This window comes from Chiloscyllium plagiosum, unplaced genomic scaffold (genome assembly GCF_037043375.1).
Source record: "Chiloscyllium plagiosum isolate Xiang-an unplaced genomic scaffold, Cpla_swu_hap1 HiC_scaffold_11, whole genome shotgun sequence".
In the NCBI taxonomy this organism is placed as follows: Eukaryota; Metazoa; Chordata; class Chondrichthyes; order Orectolobiformes; family Hemiscylliidae; genus Chiloscyllium; species Chiloscyllium plagiosum.
Window position 1 is genome coordinate 26555074 of NW_028270149.1, and position 19760 is coordinate 26574833.

The 19760-nt window shown below is 38.2% G+C and overlaps 1 protein-coding gene across 4 annotated transcripts in view; it reads right to left on the reverse strand.

Annotated features, from left to right (window-relative positions):
- Positions 1-19760, reverse strand: part of atrx (ATRX chromatin remodeler) — a 238029-nt gene that overhangs the window by 24629 nt on the left and 193640 nt on the right. For all 4 annotated transcript variants that reach the window (XM_043704988.2, XM_043704986.2, XM_087991918.1 and 1 more), the window contains 3 exons: positions 13983-14091; positions 12003-12180; positions 7511-7705 (listed from right to left, as the gene is read on the reverse strand). In XM_043704988.2, the coding sequence (XP_043560923.2) occupies positions 7511-7705; positions 12003-12180; positions 13983-14091 (482 nt within the window). The remainder of the gene's footprint in view (positions 1-7510; positions 7706-12002; positions 12181-13982; positions 14092-19760) is intronic.

The window sequence follows — 19760 nt, forward strand, 5'->3', positions numbered from 1 at the left end:
GGATATCTGGTCAGCATGGACAAGTTGGACTGAAGGGTCTGTTTCCGTGCTGTACATCTATATGACTGTACGTGTTCCATGATATAAAAATGAATACATCTGGCTTCAATAACAATTAATTCAGGTGCTTATGATTCTGACATTTGCAAGCAAACTTTTTTGTTCAACATGAGCTACTTTAAAACCAAAAACAGTAAGTTCTGAAAGCAGTAAAGGCCTACAAATATACAACAATGGTTCAAACAAACTGAACACGTAATAAAGATGACTGGCTGTACAGTTAAAAGGCTGCAGATTTCTTTTCCCTTTAGGAAAGGGGAATAGCATGGAGACATTTTCTTTAAAAGTAAAACTTTAACATGCTATCAACAACCTCTTTTCAACACCTAATGATTTCAATTGCCAGATAGATGCTATCAAGATCATTGAAATTTTCTCCTTACTTTTAGTTTTTGATGTATCTGTCAATCATGAAAACATTTAGTTTGAAATATTATCTTTGAGCAATTTTGCCATACCTACAGTTTTTTTTTATCATGACTGGATTTTACCTCACTGACCAATTCCCCTTAACTGTAAAACCAAACTTACACATTTTGGGGTGAATGAGGTTTTAAAAGAGTTTTGTCTGAAAATACATTTCATTTACTACCGGAATCCACCACACCTTAATGAAACTAAACCTAATAATGAGTGCATTGTTTAAGCCATCTCAATTTTAAAACCAGATATAGAGGCCCAGGTCTTCCACTCACTATTGAAGAAGCAATATCTGATGCTGACTGTGACTTAATCTGTCCATTTACACTGAAGCCTTTCCACCTTCTGATGTTTGCTGCAGTAGGGATGAACTTGTGTACATAGTTGGAAGGTTAATTTTCAAGTATAATTCCAGGACAGCCACATCTCCTCCTCTCATCACGATCTGAAGATACATCTCTCAGGATCTGTCTGAGAGGATGGACACAACGTCTGATGAGTGGAGTGCTTTGACACGAGTTGATTTACTCAAGTTGCATTTGTTTTACAACTGTTATAAAAAGCTCCAAATAAATTCTTCTAAGTAAAGCATAAACAAGTTTTGGATTCTAGCCAAGTGATCACATTGCTATAGGACTTATCAATCAATGCAGTAAGGGTAAAACTAGTAATAAACTTTCCACGTACATGTCACAACCTTGCGCATTTTGGGACTTGAAGATCCCAATGGGCACCAGTGATTTATTTGAGTTGGAGGCCTCTGTCCTTTTGGGAAGATTTAAGATTAGATTTAAATGTTGTTGTAAAAAAAACTGCATCTTATTCTCACTATTCCCATTGAAAATTATATTATTTTCCATATTTATGGACAAGGGCTTTGGAGGCAAGGGCATTTATTTTCTAGCCCTAACTGCTGTCCAGAAGATGGCAGTTAATCTGTCTACTTGACAGTTTGTAGTGAGGTGGGAAGTGGGGTGGGTGGAGGGAGGTGTTAGGAGAGAGGAAGAGAGTTTTAAACCATTGTGTTCTTTTTGCAAAGGAGCACAGGAACTTCAGAGAATAGATATTGAATAGCATTCACAAATTGCTTCAAAAATGCTTCGGCAGAAAGATTTTTCCATTAAGGTGCACAGTTGGGAATTTTCCCAGTATTAAAATATTTGTCTACAAATCAATTACCCTCATGAATCAATTACTTAACAAACTAATTATTAGATAGATATTTAGTAGATATTTAATGCAAGATGTGGAGATTCACCTCTACTACAATATTATATCGAAGTAAATCGTCTGGGTCAAGCCTTAAAAGGTACTTTGCATTTCATAATCTAAGACTAAGACATTGCAAGTACCAAGTGTAAAGGAAATAACTCTTTGTAATTAGGGAAGCAAAGTCCCTAGAGAATTTCCTCATGTTGTCTTGAGCATAATATTGCTTCTGTGATGCAGATTACTTCTCAGGAAACAAATTGTTGGATTGAACTCTCAATTACTTGCATCATTTAAAGAGAACAGTGTCAGGGGCAGGAACTTCCTTGCCATTCACATTTTTACTTGACAGATGTCACTGGTATTTTCCTACTCTTCTAATCGAAACAGGAGAACTGTAATGGCTTAAATGGCCTTCCCTTAACCTTTGAAGTGCTCTTCATTGATCCGGTAACTTAAGAGATCAGCATAAATGCATCAACCAAATCATATCACTGACCTAACAAGAAATTTTTGATGCATAGGAAGAAGCATTCCAGTTTTGACTAATACAGAACTCAATCATGAACTTAAAATACTATACCCGCCAATATCTAAGATTGGTTAAATAAAAATCAGTAAAACAAAAAGATTACAAAAAGTTTATTTATCCTTTCACCAAAATGTTCCCTACTCTTTCAACTTCCACACTTCTTGCTTCCAACAGAATATTAAACAAAGCACATATAAATGTGATTTTGCTATTTTTTGTACCATTCATCAACAGGATAAATCACTGTAGTTGCACCAGGGTGAGCAGCAAAGAGGGTGCTTGCTTACAGCTTTGCTATTTGGGTGTTAATTTTCCTGCTGAGAACTCTAATGGACATGAAGTCACCAGAGGTTTTCATATGCATACTGAGAAGACAACAATTACTTACCTATTCAAGACAAGGCCACTATTGGGAATTTTATCCAAAAGTCAAAAAGCTTTCACTTATACTGACAATGGTTTCAAATGAGAATTTGTCAGTAATTCCACAGAGATTTGAACGTCAAAAACAAATCTACTGCAAAATCCTCAAACCACTAAGGGAAAGGTTACTGACTGATCCTCTCAGCAATTCAGAGATAACTTACAACACTGTCAAAACAAATGTTAAATGAGGTTAAAAATGAGCCATAGGATCTTGTATCAAGTGTTGGCTAAAAGAACATGGAACATCTGTTTAAGTGTTATATTGCGAGTAAACCACATCTTTTGGAGTCAGGAAATTTGAAACTATATCCAAAATATAAATTACTTTTTGGTAAGTGCTGGAGCAAATACCACAAACTATGGTTAGACAATAATCTCTTTCAGAGGTCAACTATATCATCTGTAATTCAGCATAGTAAAAGCAAGTTAAACTAAATCAATTCTTCACTGAATAAATTTTAAAATTCTTCCATTTTTCATGTCTTTTAATCTAATCATAAAACCAAGTGTAGAAACAAATTAATTGAACAAAATCTCATTATGCCCCTTTCATGCTTTAATTACTGCAGCACAACAATTAAAACAAATTCCTACATTTAAGTGACTGAAGGTAATTTCACAACTTTGCCATCAATTACATAATGGAAGAAACTCAAATGGATATTGCAAAGTGGTAGATGATTCAAAAATTCCAACTTTCCATCTTGTGAATACAGTAAAACAATATCAAAAACACAAATTAAGAGACAGACAATATAACCAGAATTAATATTTTGATTGGTTTTTGATGTTAGCAGCTTGTTTTAGACTTTTGCTTGTAAAGACATAATAGGTAACAAGCCACACATAAAGGAGGTTCTATTGTAATTAGAGTCAAGATTAATGGGCTGCTGGAAAAGCACAGCAGGTTTGGCAGCATCTGAGGAGTGGCAGAATCGACGTTTCGGGCAAAAGCCCTTTAAAAACGTCGATTCTCCTTCTCCTCAGCTGCCACCTGACCTGCTGTGCTTTTTCAGCACCACTCTAATCTTGACTCTGATCTCCAGCATCTGCAGTACCCACTTCTCCCTATAATTAGAGACAGTCTACCGAATACAAGTTCTTTTAACTTTATTTTGTGCTAAAAATTTAAAACAATAATCCTTAGGTTTAAAATAAAACTTGTGCTATACAAAATAAATCCAAAAGTACCATTTATAGACAAGTACCCAGTTGCTTTTCATGTTGAAATTTACATACTACAGCAGAACGCATTTTTTCTTCAGGATATCCACTTTTGAAGGTTCCCATACCTTTTTGTTTGAGCTTTAACATGCCCATACATTATTCAATGGTGTGGGAAAACTGTTTGCTCTTCACGTTCTACTCAACTTCCAAAAAGGCAACTTATATTCAATATTACAAGTGTCAGATTCTTAAATGTCTCTCAAGGTGAAATATATATAAATGAAAGGACTCCCTTCACTGGCATCAAAATGTTCCAACTTGAATTTGTGCCACAAGGTCGATAAACTTCACAAAAAATTCCAGTAGAGTAGCTCTAGGATGCGAACATTTCTGCCTGACAGGCGAGAGAATCAAAATCTCCATAAAATCATAATTGATGCACTGCATTAAAAGTAGAACTAAAGTAATTTTACTGCAGAATGATCCAGCTTTTCAAGCTGCAAAATATCCCAAAAGTTGAAAATGCTTTAATAGCTCTTGTAAAGTGCTTGGTAAATGTGCTGTAAAACATGGAACAAATTAAGTAATTTGGAAGATTGAGAGACAAGATCGAAGACTCATTTGAGAAATCAAATCTCCTCCTTGGGAGTCGTCAAACTTAATTCCTCAATACTTTCATTTATTCTTGCTTTACAAAGGCGCTTACTTTAGATGCAGAATTTGTTAAGTATAATAGTTCCTGAAATGAGCGACACTTAGCTGGAAATAACTTTCCTTCTTCGCAAACAATAGTTTAAAATGTGTATATTATATTAGAAAAAGGAATTATGTCAAAAATAGAATTAAAAACAAACTCTACGTTTTGATCCGTACTTCAGTAAAAAGTGCCTATACGTTATTTATAAACTTATCATAAATCTTGAGCTTAGCAGGTCCAATTAATACTGCATTGCACGTATACAAAATACTGCAAATGGAATTGTCATAATACACAAAATCTATTTGGGACGAGAGTCATAGAGACATACAGCATGGAAACAGACCATTCAGTCAAACTCACCCATGCCACCCAGATATCCTAAATTAATCTTCACATTCACAAACCCGTCCTGATGAGTTTTAAATTTGTAATTGTACCAGCCTCCACCATTTCCTGTGGCATCTCATTCCATACACACATCACGTTGTGTGAGAAAAAGTTGCCCGTTAGGTCCCTTTTAAATCTTTCCCCTCACCCTAAACCTGTGCCCTTTATCTCTGGGCTCCCCAACCTCAGGGAAATGACCATAAGACCATAAGACATAGGAGCGGAAGTAAGGCCATTCGGCCCATCGAGTCCACTCTGCCATTCAATCATGGCTGATGGGCATTTCAACTCCACTTACCCGCATTCTCCCCGTAGCCCTTAATTCCTTGTGACATCAAGAATTTATCAATTTCTGCCTTGAAGACATTTAGCGTCCCAGCCTCCACTGCACTCTGTGGCAATGAATTCCACAGGCCCACCACTCTCTGGCTGAAGAAATGTCTCCGCATTTCTGTTCTGAATTTATCCCCCCTAATTCTAAGGCTGTGTCCACGGGTCCTAATCTCCTTGCCTAACGGAAACAATTTCCTAGCGTCCACCTAGTCTATTTACCCTATCCACGCCCCTAATGATTTCATAAACCTCTATAAGGTCACTCCTCAACCTCCGACACTACAGGGTAAATAGCCTCAGCCTATTCTGCCTCTCCTTATGGCCCAAGCCCTCCAACCCTGGCAACATCCTTGTAAATCTTTAAAGAGCCCTTTCAAGTTGCCCAACATCCAACTAATGTCATAATATTTTAATTACATGCCAATGAAATCATTAGTTGTGCATTTCACATTACACAGATTTTCAAAATAATTCAAATAGTTTCTTTCAGGGTTGCCAAGCAGAACCAAAGAATGACAGCATTTTGCCATCTTGATATCTGTTAAATATAATGTAGGTGGTCTAAACAAATCAAGATCGTGAAGGACAAAGTTAAATGAAGCACAACACGCAAGTCTTTGCAGTTTTCTTACAGTTTTGGTAAACTGAAGCACTCAAAACAATATTTGAAAATCTATTTTTAAAGCTCCAATTCAGGTAAACAAACTTTACCTGAAAGTGTATGCAAATCACTGTTGAATTGCTTTGCTGAGAATGCAATTTTTAAAAAATCTCATTTTGTTCAAGGTCACATGACTGGGATACTCAAAATATTGCGTACCTATTTATCAAAGCCATTTAAAAAAGTTATTTTATGCTCATATGGAGAAATCTAGCCTTTAACCACCCACTTATATGCATGCTTGCCTGGTATCAATTACAGCTGCTTAAACATTCCCTTCCTCCATCTCCTAACACAACCCAATTGGCACACTTATTAGGTAGAGTTATTGTAAAACAATGTTCAGATTATGAGTGTGATCTTGCTTCATTTTCAAATTAATAGTTCATAGGTTCCAGCTGGAAAGGTACATTATAATTACAATTTCACTACCGATGACAAAGAAGCAAATATTCAAACTACCCAGTTTTCTAATCTCTAATCCTAAATTTAAATCATTGGATGAGATGGCTAGTTAGTATGAGCACAATGCTAATGTCCAATGGATCAATGTGAATTTGTTATAATTAAAAAGGGGTCTACAGTTTTGAGGCCACCAGTTGCTCTATGTTGTAGAAAAATCATACAGAAACTATATCTTGTCACTCAAACATTGCATTGTATCTTGTGTAACATTTTCCTTTAGTGTACAGTCCTTTACTGGCAGTCAATGGTAACACAACCAAAATATGAAAAGGACAGCAATGGAGCGGTATATTAATTTTTTCCCCCCAACTTTTGGACCACCAAAAAAAAACCAATCTTCAGCTATGAAATATTGCAAGTGGCACAGCTCCCAAAAGAAAGCATCTGCAAATAATAAACTCTCATCCACGTTCATCGTCCATCTCTTTTTGCAGATTTAACCAACACTTCTATTATTTCCTGGTGCCTCATCTTCCCCCATCCATTATTTCCATCTCAGCATCTGTTCTCAATTCTCTCAGACTTTTCCATCACTGACATTTCACTATTTTCAAATTTAATGCTTTTCACTTTTTATCTGCAATCATGTGTCCCCACACCCTTATCTAACACTGTAGTGCATCAATTTCGATCTTTCCATGACTTTTTTTCCTACATCCCTAAGCTCTATTCCAATTCTCTCTAATTCCAACCCAATCAATCTCTCTCTCTACCATTGCTACCTCAATCTCCACCTTCTCCACTTAGTTTTACTCTTCTGTTTTGGCCACTTCACAATTTCTTCTCTCCTCCAGCTCATCACTGGCCCCATTGTATCATTCATCCACTTTCCAACATTCAACTGCCTGATCCCTCCTCATTCCTGTTCCTTTCCACCTTATCTTTCACCTCACCTTCCACCTTTACCCTCAATTTCTCTTTCCTTTCTTGCTTTCAAATATAAAATGCTAAAATTTCCTGGAATTATACAGAAACTGGTCTTAAAAATGAAACTGAACAGAGGGATGGGGAGGGGGGGGGGGGGGGGATCAAAATGAGACATCACTAATGTTATTTGGTCTAAATGGCATTGCAATTGCTAATTGAAATACATCCATTTGAGACTGCAACCAATCCAAAAAAAAATTATTGACAAGCATAAGTGGTAAACCTTAGGCAGCAGAGGAGTATCTCTCTTCTTCTTCTTTTCAGAATTTGGATCATCCAGTTGATCTGGCTCAAAAGTGTAGAGCTCAGTTAATTCATTCATTGTAAAGTGTCGCTCGATCTGTTGTTGGTCAACTACACGGAATGATAGTGACTGCTTTGTTACTTGACGATCATAAATCTTTTCCTCCATAGTTCCCTGTATTTGAAAACAACACAATGTTAGAATTTGTGCTTTGCCAGATGTCACCTGCCAATCCTGTCCAATCACCCACCATAATGGCCAATAATTAAATTTCACAGATCATCCTTAGTGAACAATAGACTAGTTTGTTCTCTCTGGATTTATACAAGATTTCCACTGGATAATTAACTTCTGAAATGATGTGATTATATAACTTGAACAGCAGACCAAATTGTCAAATCAATTTAATCACTGGCACAGCAATTTATAGCAGTGAACATCAAGCCTAATTTGCTGAAATTATTCCAAATATCACCACTGAATAAGTTAAGCGTTAAGTAGAAATGCCAGTCAGCTGAATAACTTTGAATTTGTTTCTCTATACAAATATCAAAGGATAGACAAATGCTTTTTGGAGCAGTTGCTGTTACCTGATCTCTACTGGTTACAGTGGTATTCCTACCTATGGAGTCATGTCTTGCCTGTGAGCCAGTAGCAGCTAGTTCAAAAATCACAACTGGCTGGCAGATCAGAACTGGGCAAACCTTATACCCTTAAGTCTTTGACAGAACAGTTATGCTTTCAGCAGTTAATCTGAGAGACAGCGATATTTAACTCAATAACATATTTCCTAATACATGGTACCAAAAGCTACAACAGCAAGATGTTTCAGATTAAGAATCAAACTTTTAAAATTACTGCATTCCCACAAAAGCTTTAGTAAATTGTTTTACCACAAAGTGTTGACAACCATAGGACATGATATAATCTTGTATTATCCCCTCAAGGAACAGAAACTATACAAGAACTGCACTAAAATTTATGAATTTTAATTATACAAATCAAAGAATAACCAAACATTTTTCTGTTTCCATCAGCTTATTGAGTACTTAAACAACTAATACTGAAGATATGAAACATTCAAAGGTTACTAAAACTCACTAAACAAGGAAAAGGTTTATATTTAGTTGACATTGAAGCAGTTTAGTTAAAAAAATGATCCACATTTACATCAATTCAGTTCCTTTACTACATATGCTTAAGTACTCTGCTGGTTATTATTTGCTCATAATCTAAAGAGAATTACCCAAAAATCAACTGCAAAACTAGATTCCTAGCAACTATCTGAATTTAAAGGGACACAAATTTAGAAAACTGAACTGACATATTTTGAATATTTTCTGCTTTTCAACTTTATTGATTTTTATTAACCATTACTAAATCTTGTTGCAAATATCAAAATATTTTAATCATATGAAGCTACATAAAATATTCCACGGGATGAAAAAAATGTATACTCCAATTATTACATTAACTTGAATTGCAAGAACAGGGGACTGTAGTCCTAAAGATTTGCATAATACTTTGAACTAAAGTCAGAAAGTTGGATTACAGTTCACCACCCACCTTTCACTGGGAGCTAAGAATGGACAACAAATGCTAGTTGTGCCAGCAATGCTCGTATCCAATGAGAAAGCAAACCAAAATTATTACCCAAATCCATTCGTGAAATCACAATATTATATTCCCCTTTTTTAAAATTCATGCTTACTTGTACAGAATGAAAACTGCATTCTTTATTAGATCTTGGAAAAAAAGTGGAGGGAATGATTCAATGACAAAATGTGAAATACATGAATTCGGAACATTCCGCAAGACCATAAGACATAGGAGCAGAAGTATGTCATTTAGCTCGAATCTGCTCCACCATTTAATGAGATTATGGCTGATCTGATGATCTTTAGCTTTCTGACATTCATGAAGATTCCAAAATCCTTGTTTCGTAGCTTCCTGCAGTCTCTCTCTCTCAAATAATATTCAGATGCTCTATGCTTCATGCCAAAGTGCATAACCTCTCACTTCCTGCATTACATTCCATCTGCCAAGTTTTTGCCCACTCACCTAACCTGCCTGCATCCCTCAACACTTGCCTTTCCCATTTAAGATTGTATCATATGCAAACTTGCCAATTACACATTCACTTTTCTCATCCGTGTTATTAATATATATTGTAAATAATGTGGCCGTGGCACTGATCCCTGTAGCACACCACTAGTTAGCAGGTTGCTGTTCTGAAAATGTCCCCTTATCTATTAGTTAGCCAATTCTCTATCCATACTAATATATTATCTCTAATACCATTAGCTCTCCACATATTAAGTAACCTAATGTGTGGTACCAAATGAAAAGCCTTCTGAAAATCCAGATACATTACATCCAATATTTTCCTTTTAACTATACTGCTTGTTACCTCCTCAAAGAATTCTCAAATTTGTCAGGTATAATTTCCACTTCATGAAGCCATGCCCACTCTGTTTGTTCCCAATACACATTTTTAAATGCTTTGTTGACTATTACATCTTTTATAATAGACTCTAACATTTACCAATAACAAATGTTAAGTTCTTTGCCTCCTTCCCTTTTCAAATAAAGGTGTAATCTTGACAACTTCCCAATCTTCTGGGACTTCTCCAGAATCTAAAGGATTTCAGAACATTACTACCTGTGTGCCCACTATCTCTGTAGCTACTTAGTTCAGTAGCCTAGGATGTATCCTATCAGCTCCAGGATACTTATTGGCCTACAGACACCTTAGTTTCCCAAGCACTTTTTCTCCAGTAACTATTGTATTTAGTTCCTCTTTTCCTTTTGCCTCTTAAATATTCAATAATTTTGGATGAAATTAGTGTCTTGTGTCGTGAAGACTGCTGCAAAATATTTATTCAACTCCTCTGTCATTTCCTGGTTCCCATAATGTGGAGGTGCCAGTGTTGGACTGGGATGGACCAAGTTAAAAATCACAATACCAGGTTATCATCCAACAGATTTATTTGGAAGCACTAGTTTTTGTCACGAAGAAGCAGTGCTCCGAAAGTTTGTACTTCCAAATAAGCCTGTTGCAGTATAACTTTGCGTTTCCTAGTTCCCCATTATTTCCCCAGCCTCAGTCTCTAAGAAGCCTATGCTCACTTTGGCTTCTCTCTTCATTTATATATATTTAATGTAGCTCTTGCTATCTTGATATTATTTGCAAGTGGCCCTCAGTTTATATTCACCCTCTTTTTTTTAGTCATTTTTGGTGTCTTTGCCAATCCCTTTTCTTATGACCAATTTTGGCCCCAATGTATGATTTTATTCTTTTAATTTGATGCTATCCTTAATCCCAAGGCTCACCATAGTTGGTTTATCCCATTCCTGGGGCCCTTCTTCCTCACTGGAATACATGACTTTGCTGTGAGCCATGAACAATTTTCTGGAACGTGTGCCATTCTCTCTCAACAGCCTTTGTTTCTGAACTCCTTTCTTAATCCACTGCAGCTAGCTCTGCCTTCATTCCTTTGTAATTACCCTTCTTTAAAACTTAGTACAGTTGCTTCTTACCAAAGTTCTTTCCTCTCAAACCAAATACTAAATTCACCATGGGTGGCACAGTGGTTAGCACTGCTGCCTCACAGCGCCAGAGACCCGGGTTCAATTCCCGTCTCAGGCGACTGACTGTGGAGTTTGCACATTCTCCCCGTGTCTGCATGGGTTTCCTCCGGGTGCTCCGGTTTCCTCCCACAGTCCAAAGATGTGCAGGTCAGGTGAATTGGCCATGCTAAATTCTCCGTAGTGTTAGGTAAGGGGTAAATGTAGGGGTATTGGGTGGGTTGCGCTTCGGCGGGTCGGTGTGGACTTGTTGGGCCGAAGGGCCTGTTTCCACACTGTGTAATCTAATCTAATCAAACAGGTTATGCTTATTATTTCCATATTCAGAGGAAGTCATGGTATCAGAAATGGAGGAAAACTTTAAACATTGAATGAAAAATGTGAAAATATTCAGAACTGTTCATTTTAAACTTCAAAACTGTTAAATGTTTGTGCATATGTTAGACAGGGCAACCAAAATGAGGATATTTTGTTATCACCAAAAAGAAATCTGCATCCACAGCTTTTGTGAAAAGGTAAACCAGAAGGCAAGATAAAAAAATTTACTTCCATTCATCCATGTTTGATACATCGCGTAAGCAGAAAGGAACAACAATCAAGTGTTTTCATAGCAATTCAAGTGTAGAACTTGTTCACTCAAAGAAATAAGAACATTTGTACTTCAGATAGCTTCACAGCAATCTTACACATTAAATTAAAAAAAAGGCAGAAGAGCACCTATTGCATTTCAACTTTTAGTTTTAACAAAATAAGGATTGGAGAAATTTTCAAAATGGCTCGATAACTTAGCCTCTTACTTTCCCTTGAGAATTTGTGTGTTAGCATTTAAAAAAAAAACCACAGACATGTATCTTCCAGATACAAAAGGAAGTCATCATTTTACCTGAGCCAAGAACCTGTAGACAAAGACTGGCTTTATCTGTCCAAAACGGTAAACACGAAAGATGCTCTGGATGTCATAGGAAGGATTCCAAGAGGCATCAAAAATAATAACACGGTTGGCAGCGACCAGATTAATCCCCAGCGATCCTGCTTTGGTGGAAATAATGAACAGACGGCCTCTGTAAAGAACAAATGTTAACAATCAATAAAATTCAAGACATTAAAACTTGTAATAAAGTCAAAAATACGGCAAACATTTTGCATTTCTTTCACCAGGACAGTGGTTCTATTTCTTCCCCATACAACCACCAAAACTGTACTAACTTTAGAAAATTGCACTACGAAGATGGTTGAATGGATTTTGCTCAAGTTACGTCCTTAGCAAACCATACAGACTTCAAAATCTTGGCCACTGGTGAAGTTTCCAAAACTTGTTATAAAATATACTGAAAAATTTTAAGAGTACCTGTACCTGCACACGTGCAGCAAATGTGGAAATCAGCAAGCTGCTAAACTGAAATTTCAGTGAGAAATTAGGCTTTCTAGTATGGGAAAGTAGAGTGAATTTTGAATATTTATCCATTAGAAAGCACTGAATATATTTTAAGTTTTTAGGGCTGTCCACTCAAGTGCAAGTAAAATTTTTGACGGCATACCAGGTCTTCAATACTGCCAACTAATCAATCAGGCACTGAAATTAATTTTACAAAAGTAGAATGTTATTCCATCAGAGTTTACTCATCATTGGGGATTTAAAAATGCAAGAAAATAGTTTTTAAACATTTAATGTCCAGTTAATCCTTTACATCAAATTAAATATTCAAACTAAGATTTTTAAATAGGTTCTGCATTCATCAGTCAGGATTCAACCTACCATTTATTCACTGCTTACTGTAAAATGTGGGCAATTTGCTGTGTGCAGAGTTGTTTGGAATTTCTTATATGGTACATCTTGGAAACGTAATACTCTGTAAATCCGTAGAACTGTCCAGGCTAAACATGTTGGCCCAGACCCCTCAGTTATGTGCCATTGATTGTGAAACTCAACCTCTCCTGTAAATGGCAATAGGGACTTACGTTTCTAGCTGTAGCTGGCATCCAGAACCAAACTGGTTGGAGTGGCCCAGTGGCAAATAGTCAATGAAGCCAAGCCCCCTTGGATGTCAAAAGCTAAAGTCACACTTCTTGTTGTCTGTCTCTTTTTTTTTTACTTGATGTGTTTGTAACTGTAGCCCCCTGACATCATCTCCTCCAATTTATGAAGTGTTGATTCCAGTGTAACAGATACAGGGGTGAACGAAGCCAGAGATGTTAAAGAGAACTGAGGAAAAGCCAAGAGAAGAGGAACTGGTGGTGCCAAATTAACATTCTATTGATATAAATACCTAAACACTTTAGCTGGTTCTATACCTGCTAGGAGTAGCACTTTAAAAAAAAATACACAAAAATTGATGAAAGAACTAGGCAACCAGCCCTAGTCATGCATGGCAGATCCCTGAGGAAACATCAGCACTGGCTCTTTCACGTGCAACATAACTTCCAGATTGGATTGTAAGTGGGACTCCATAGAAGCCCTCAATAACAGTGAGCCTCTTAGTATTTGCTAACTTGAGACCACAAGATCTCAGCCATTATAAACACAGCTATTTATCTAAAATATACCAACAAGCTCAATGTTGCAACAAATCTAAAATTCAACGCATGCTAACTTCGTATCTGCACTGCACAGGTTGAGTTTTCTGCAGCACCTTTGAATTAGTATGAGAATTAGCTAAAAACTGGGCATTTTCCAACCTGTTCAAATCATGCTCAAATGTATCACTATCCTAAACATCAGTTATTATAACCTGCCCCATTACTTTAGAGAACTAAAGTTTTCTCCTTTTCTCCTTTTCTATGTCATAGCGAATTTAGGTCAGTTCTGGGATTTCAGATTTTTTAAAAATAGCAAACGCTTCATAACTATTTTAGTGTAAATTACCTGATATTACTCTCGTCATTGAATTCTTCAGCCCATTTTTTTCTTGTCTGCGCACTTGTAGAGCCATCCATTCGATAGTAATCTACATTTCTGTACCATTTCCCACTACCTGCAAGTTGAAATACTCATTTGTAAATGAACAATCTTTCGATAAAGGAATACATTGATAAAATTAAAATGCACTGGTTCTTCAAGAATCAAATTATCCAGAAATCCAGGTGAAGTGGTAATCCAGGTGAAGTAGTGATCCAGGGATAGAATAATAGCACAATTGTTGCATTGTTATTCATCCTTGTGGAGTGGTAAACATCAGTGGTCGAGTGTGCAAATGGGGGAAAAAAGGGGTGGAGTCTAAAAAAGCTTGTCAGCAGTCACAGGCACTTTCAATTACAGTTGCTGCATTCGAACCATCAGGCAAAAGGACCTGGGTGACAGTTTAAAAAAAAATCTCAACTGGGTTTTCACTACCATTCAAGCTATAGATTTACCAAAGAAAAAAAATTCTGACACCTGTCAAATTATATTTTCACTTTAAAGGGAGACTAGCAATTAGTAGTGCTGCTGTAACTACAGAATACATTCATAAATATTTTTTGGAACATGAAAATAAAAAAGGCAAAAATAGCCCTAAACATTTAGGAAGCAATAACTGGTCACAACAGAATATGGAAATCTACAGAAAAAACATAATATGAAAATTTTTACTCAGGTGGCATCTAGCAAAGAGAGTAAATATGGGATGTGCGTTATTTGAACAGCCAAAAATACAACAGGTTGAACAAGTGAAAGGGAGCACGCTAGAAAGAAAAACTAAAGGAGGTTTGTGTTTAGATGGAAAGCAGGAGGGATCAAAGTATAGAAGTTTTTATAGTGCAAGGCCAAAGGGAATATATGGGATATAAAGGAAATTTAAAAAAACGTTTGCAGAGATGGTATAAATGGCAGAAGCAAATCAAGTAAATGAGACACTAAAAAAAAAATCCAATGCAGTGAGAGAAGCACCATAAGATGGGGACAAAGGCTCCAATCTAAAATTGCTCAACATGTGAGCAATTTTTGAAAGATTTCTAGCTCAGATTGCAAGTTTGCTCACTGAGCTGGAAGGTTTGTTTTCAGATATTTAGTCACCATACCAGGTAACATCATCAGTGAGCCTCCAGTGAAATGCTGGTGTTATGTTCCGCTTTCTATTTATGCGTTTTGGTTTCTCAATGCAGGTGATATAATTTCCGGTTCTTTTTCTCGGGATGATAGATGGGGTCCAATCGATATGCTTATTGATGGAGTTCTGATGAGAATGCCAGGCCTCTAGGAATTCCTGTGCGTGTCTTTGGTTAGCTTATCCTATGATAGATGAGGTGTCCCAGTCAAAGTCACGGGTGAGGAAGGACACCACCTTGACTAGGACAATACATCTATCTTAGGACAAGCTAAACAGAGACACGCACGGAAATTCCTGGAGGCCTGGCATTCTAACCAGAACTCCATCTACCATTCTGAGAAGAACAACCAGAAATGATATCACCCACCTTTAGAAACCAAGACACAAATAGAAAGTAGGACAATACCAGCACTTCACTGGAGACTCACTGATGATGCTACCAGTATGATGACGAAACATCTGAAAACAAACCTTCCAGGTCAGCGAGCAAACTTACAACCTGCTGAACTTGTTAAGTCCAGACGTCTGAAATGGGACCAGTTGAAAGATGAGGTGCTGCTCCTTTAGTTGACCTTCAGTGGAACATTACAGGAGCCAAGGACAGCAAAATGGAAAATTGAAGTGACATGGCAGGACCTTGGGGTTATGATAATGGGCTGAACATAAGTGTTCTGCAAAGTTGTCACTCAGCCTGTGTTTGGTCTCTCACTGTCGAAGAGGCTACACCCTCAGCAGAAAATACAATACTGTAACAAAAAGTGCAAAGATGCACAAAATAAATCACAACTGCACTTGTAAGGTGCGTTACAGTGAGAAGGCAGAAGATACAAGAGCAGGTTAAATCTCCTGCAATCATATGAAAAGGTGCTCTCAGAAAAGGTTGGGTTGCTGAGGGTGAACAATAGCAGACCAGAGTACACCAAAGGGAACCCTGTTCAGAATGTTGAAAAGGGACCGAAAGGAAACATTGCTTGGTGGTGGCATCATGATGGAAGTGATGTAAGAACATCAGGTCACAGAAGATTTGTAGCTTGGTGGGGGTTGAGGTTCTGGTTGTAGGTTTGCTTGCTGAGCTGGAAGATTCAGTTCCAGACATTTCGTCACCCTACTAGGTAACATCTTCAGTGGGCCTCTGGCAAAGCACTGCTGGTAAGGCCTGCTTTTTATTTATATGTTTGGGTTTCTTTGGGCTAGTGATGGGGTGGTAGATGGGGTCTAACTCAATGTGTTCGTTGACTGATTTATCAACAAACAGAGTTCGACCCCAACTACCACCCCTGTGAAAAAGAACATGAAGTGAGTTCACCACAGAAAATGACATCACCAACTCAAAGAAACCCAAAGATTTAAATAGGAAGCAGGACTTACCAGCAGTGCTTCGCCTGAGGCCCACTGAAGATGTTATCTAGTAGGCTGACAAAATGTCTGGAAATGAACCTTCCAGCTCAGTGAGCAAACCTACATCCAGAACATCAGTTCAATATTGAGGTGGGTGGGGTAGAAAAAAAAAAGAGGACAAGAGGAAGAGAGAAACAACAGAGATAGATATGTTCTTGGTTAGGTAGGGGATCAAAGATTACAAGGAGAAACAGGAGAATGGAATTGAAAAATATATCAGCCATGATCGAATGGTGGAGCAGACTTGACAGGCTGAATAGCCTAAGTCTGCTCCTATATCGCATGGTCATATAATCGCAATGGGTCCGTGAGGGAGGGGAAAATACTAAGAGGTCTACCAGCCAGTGGGGAAAATTCTTGCTTACGGAGTAAGGAAGATGTCGTGACAAGACCATGAAACAGATTGCAGTCGCCCTTATAGTAGGCAAGGTGTGAAAAATATGGTCAAAGGAAACATGAAAATAAGTGGTATATTGGCTTATTACTTCCATTTTTAGAGGTTAAATACTCAAAGAGGAAAATAATTTGGATTAAAATTGCATGAGGGCAAGAATGGCAGAAGATGGATGTAAAGTCAATTGAATTTTCCAGGTCTGGTCAAAAGCAGGTGAAGGGAAGCAAAGATGAATTATGTGACAAGCCTGTCAGCCAACCTCATGGAAAACTTGAAATCTTAATAGGAGCATGGATGAAGTATTAAATGAGTTCTTCACATTTGTCTTCACCAAAGGTAGATGCAATCTATGTCTTGATGACAGAGGAGAAGACAAACAGAAAATGGGCTTAAAATTGCTATGGAAGAAGCGTTTTTAGACAGCTAGTTCTTAAAAGTTGACAAGATGGCAGAACTGGATGAGATAACTGGATAAAAACTGATAACACAGAAATTGAGTCGTGATATACATGCTCGGAATGTGTTAACATCAGATCATAACAAAACCCATATTCGTGCGGGATTCCTCTCCTAAGGGGTTCCGGACCAGCTAGGTTCACCCTCTCAATTAAGTAAAAGCCCTTGTTAGGATGACCGAGATATCTGTATTTGTGTAATTCAAGAAGGGCTGCCATATTTTATGGAGTAATTCGGCTTTTTTTTGGTGCACCATATTTGTAATGAAGTCAGGGGGAGCATATTCCATAATTATTCTGTGCCAATTTGAAAGTCCATGAGGGCCTTCAGCCACCCAGTTTACCAAAATGTTTTTCCTTGCACAGAAAGAGAGAATAGAAAATAATCTCTTCTCTGTCGTAATTTCAGGTGTTCTTTATCCAATAAATGTGTCTCCTATAGGAGAGCTATATCAACGCTTTCTTTCTTTGAGGCTTGATAATATTTTCTTCCTTTTGATTGGTGAATTACTCCCAGTGACATTCCAGGTGCACCATTTAATCGACTGATTAACCATAATTGTCCAGGCAAGTCCAAGAACCCTCGGGAGAAGTAACCCTATCCAAAACATCCCGAGCATAGAGCATATAAAATTTACAAAAATAAAGGCTCTTTAATACACTCAGATCAATATAATAAAAAACTATTTCTAAATAAAAAACTATAAAACGTATTTAAACGGAGATCTTCCCCCTTGTTCCCAGGGGGCATCACTTCCTTCCCAAAAATCCATCATAACCTCTCCCAACCAGTGCCCCACCCTTGACCCAGGCACCCTACGATAGGATAAAGAAAATTCAAATATACTACTGAGCTAGAGTTAACAATGAGTAGGAGAAAGTGAGGACTGCAGATGCTGGAGATCAGAGCTGAAAAATGTGTTGCTGGAAAAGCACAACAGGTCAGGCAGCATCCAAGGAGCAGGAGAACCGACGTTTCAGGCATAACTCCTTCTTCAGGAAATGAGTACCCTACCCCCCACACCAACACCTGGATATATTTGGTAAAGTTAATACCATGAACATATATAACTGTAAAATTACAGTCTCAGCAAATAATAATTAAATATAGTAATACAAAATAACAGGGGAAGACAACTTCGTTCCTAAGGACAGATAAAATAGGATAAGGTAACCACCCTCTCCCCATCTACTAGACCCCCTGGCCTAAATATGTGTGTATATAAAAAAGGGGGTGAAGAAAATCACTAAGAATAAATAAATAAACCCCTCTTCCCACCCTCCAGAGATAATATTAAACACTAAGCTAATGAAAGGAAAAACAAGGGGGTAAACCGGGGTGGGGGGTGGGCAGAACAACATCAATTAACTCTTACAATTTATCTAAGAGAGTCCAAAAGTTCCTTGGCCTTCTCCAGTGATCCGAAGTTATACACTTCATGGCTGAAGCGTAGCATAGCTGGGTAGCACAAGGAGTATTGAATGTTTAAGTCCCTTAAATGCTTCTTCGCTTCGTCGAACACCTTCCTCTTTCTGACCAAAGCTGGGGAAAAGTCCTGAAATAACAATCTTGGATCCTTTATAAATCATGGCTTGGGGATCTCTCCCAAGATTTCTGGAAGCTTCCAAGAGCATCTGCCACTCCTTGTAGCTCTGCAGCCAGAACAGGACTGGGCAGGGGCGCTGGTTCGAGTCGGGCCCGTGCACTGCAACCCGGTAGGCCCATTCCACCCTTACCTGGCCTGATGCAGCCTCCAGATTTAACAGCTGTGAAAGCCACTGCTCAAGGAACACTAAGCTGGCCTTCTTCTTCCTGTTCGGGAAGGCCCAGCAAACATTGAGGTCGTCAATGTGATTCTCTAAGGTCCGGACTTGCTGTTCGAGAGTCTGGACCCGATCCACGGCCGATTCTGCTATGGTCTCAAAGGTCGCGGCCTTTAGCTCCGCCCCTCCAACTCAGCGCTCGATTTCCTCGATGTCTCGGCCGTGCTTTTGTAGCGCGGCCGAGAGTGAATTCCATCAGTTTTGGGACTCTTCAATGAAGGCATCGATCTTCGCATCGAGTTTAGAGATTACTTCACGAGGCTCGCCACCGTAGGTAAGTCCCCCAGGACGGCTGCGGACACCTGTGCTGCAGCTGGGGAGGGTGGGGCTCCTGCCTGCTGAGAACTGCGGGTTCCTTTCCCCCTAGTCATTTTTACAGGAGACCAGACCGGTTAAATTTAGTACTGAACAACTAATTACATTAAGTAAAAACTATTTTAAATGATTTGGTGAGTGTGGTGGAGGGGGGTGGCCCACTTTGCCCAAGTCTTGGGAGGAGCACTATAGACTCAGACTTGCTGAGTCGCTGCCATCTTGGATCTCCC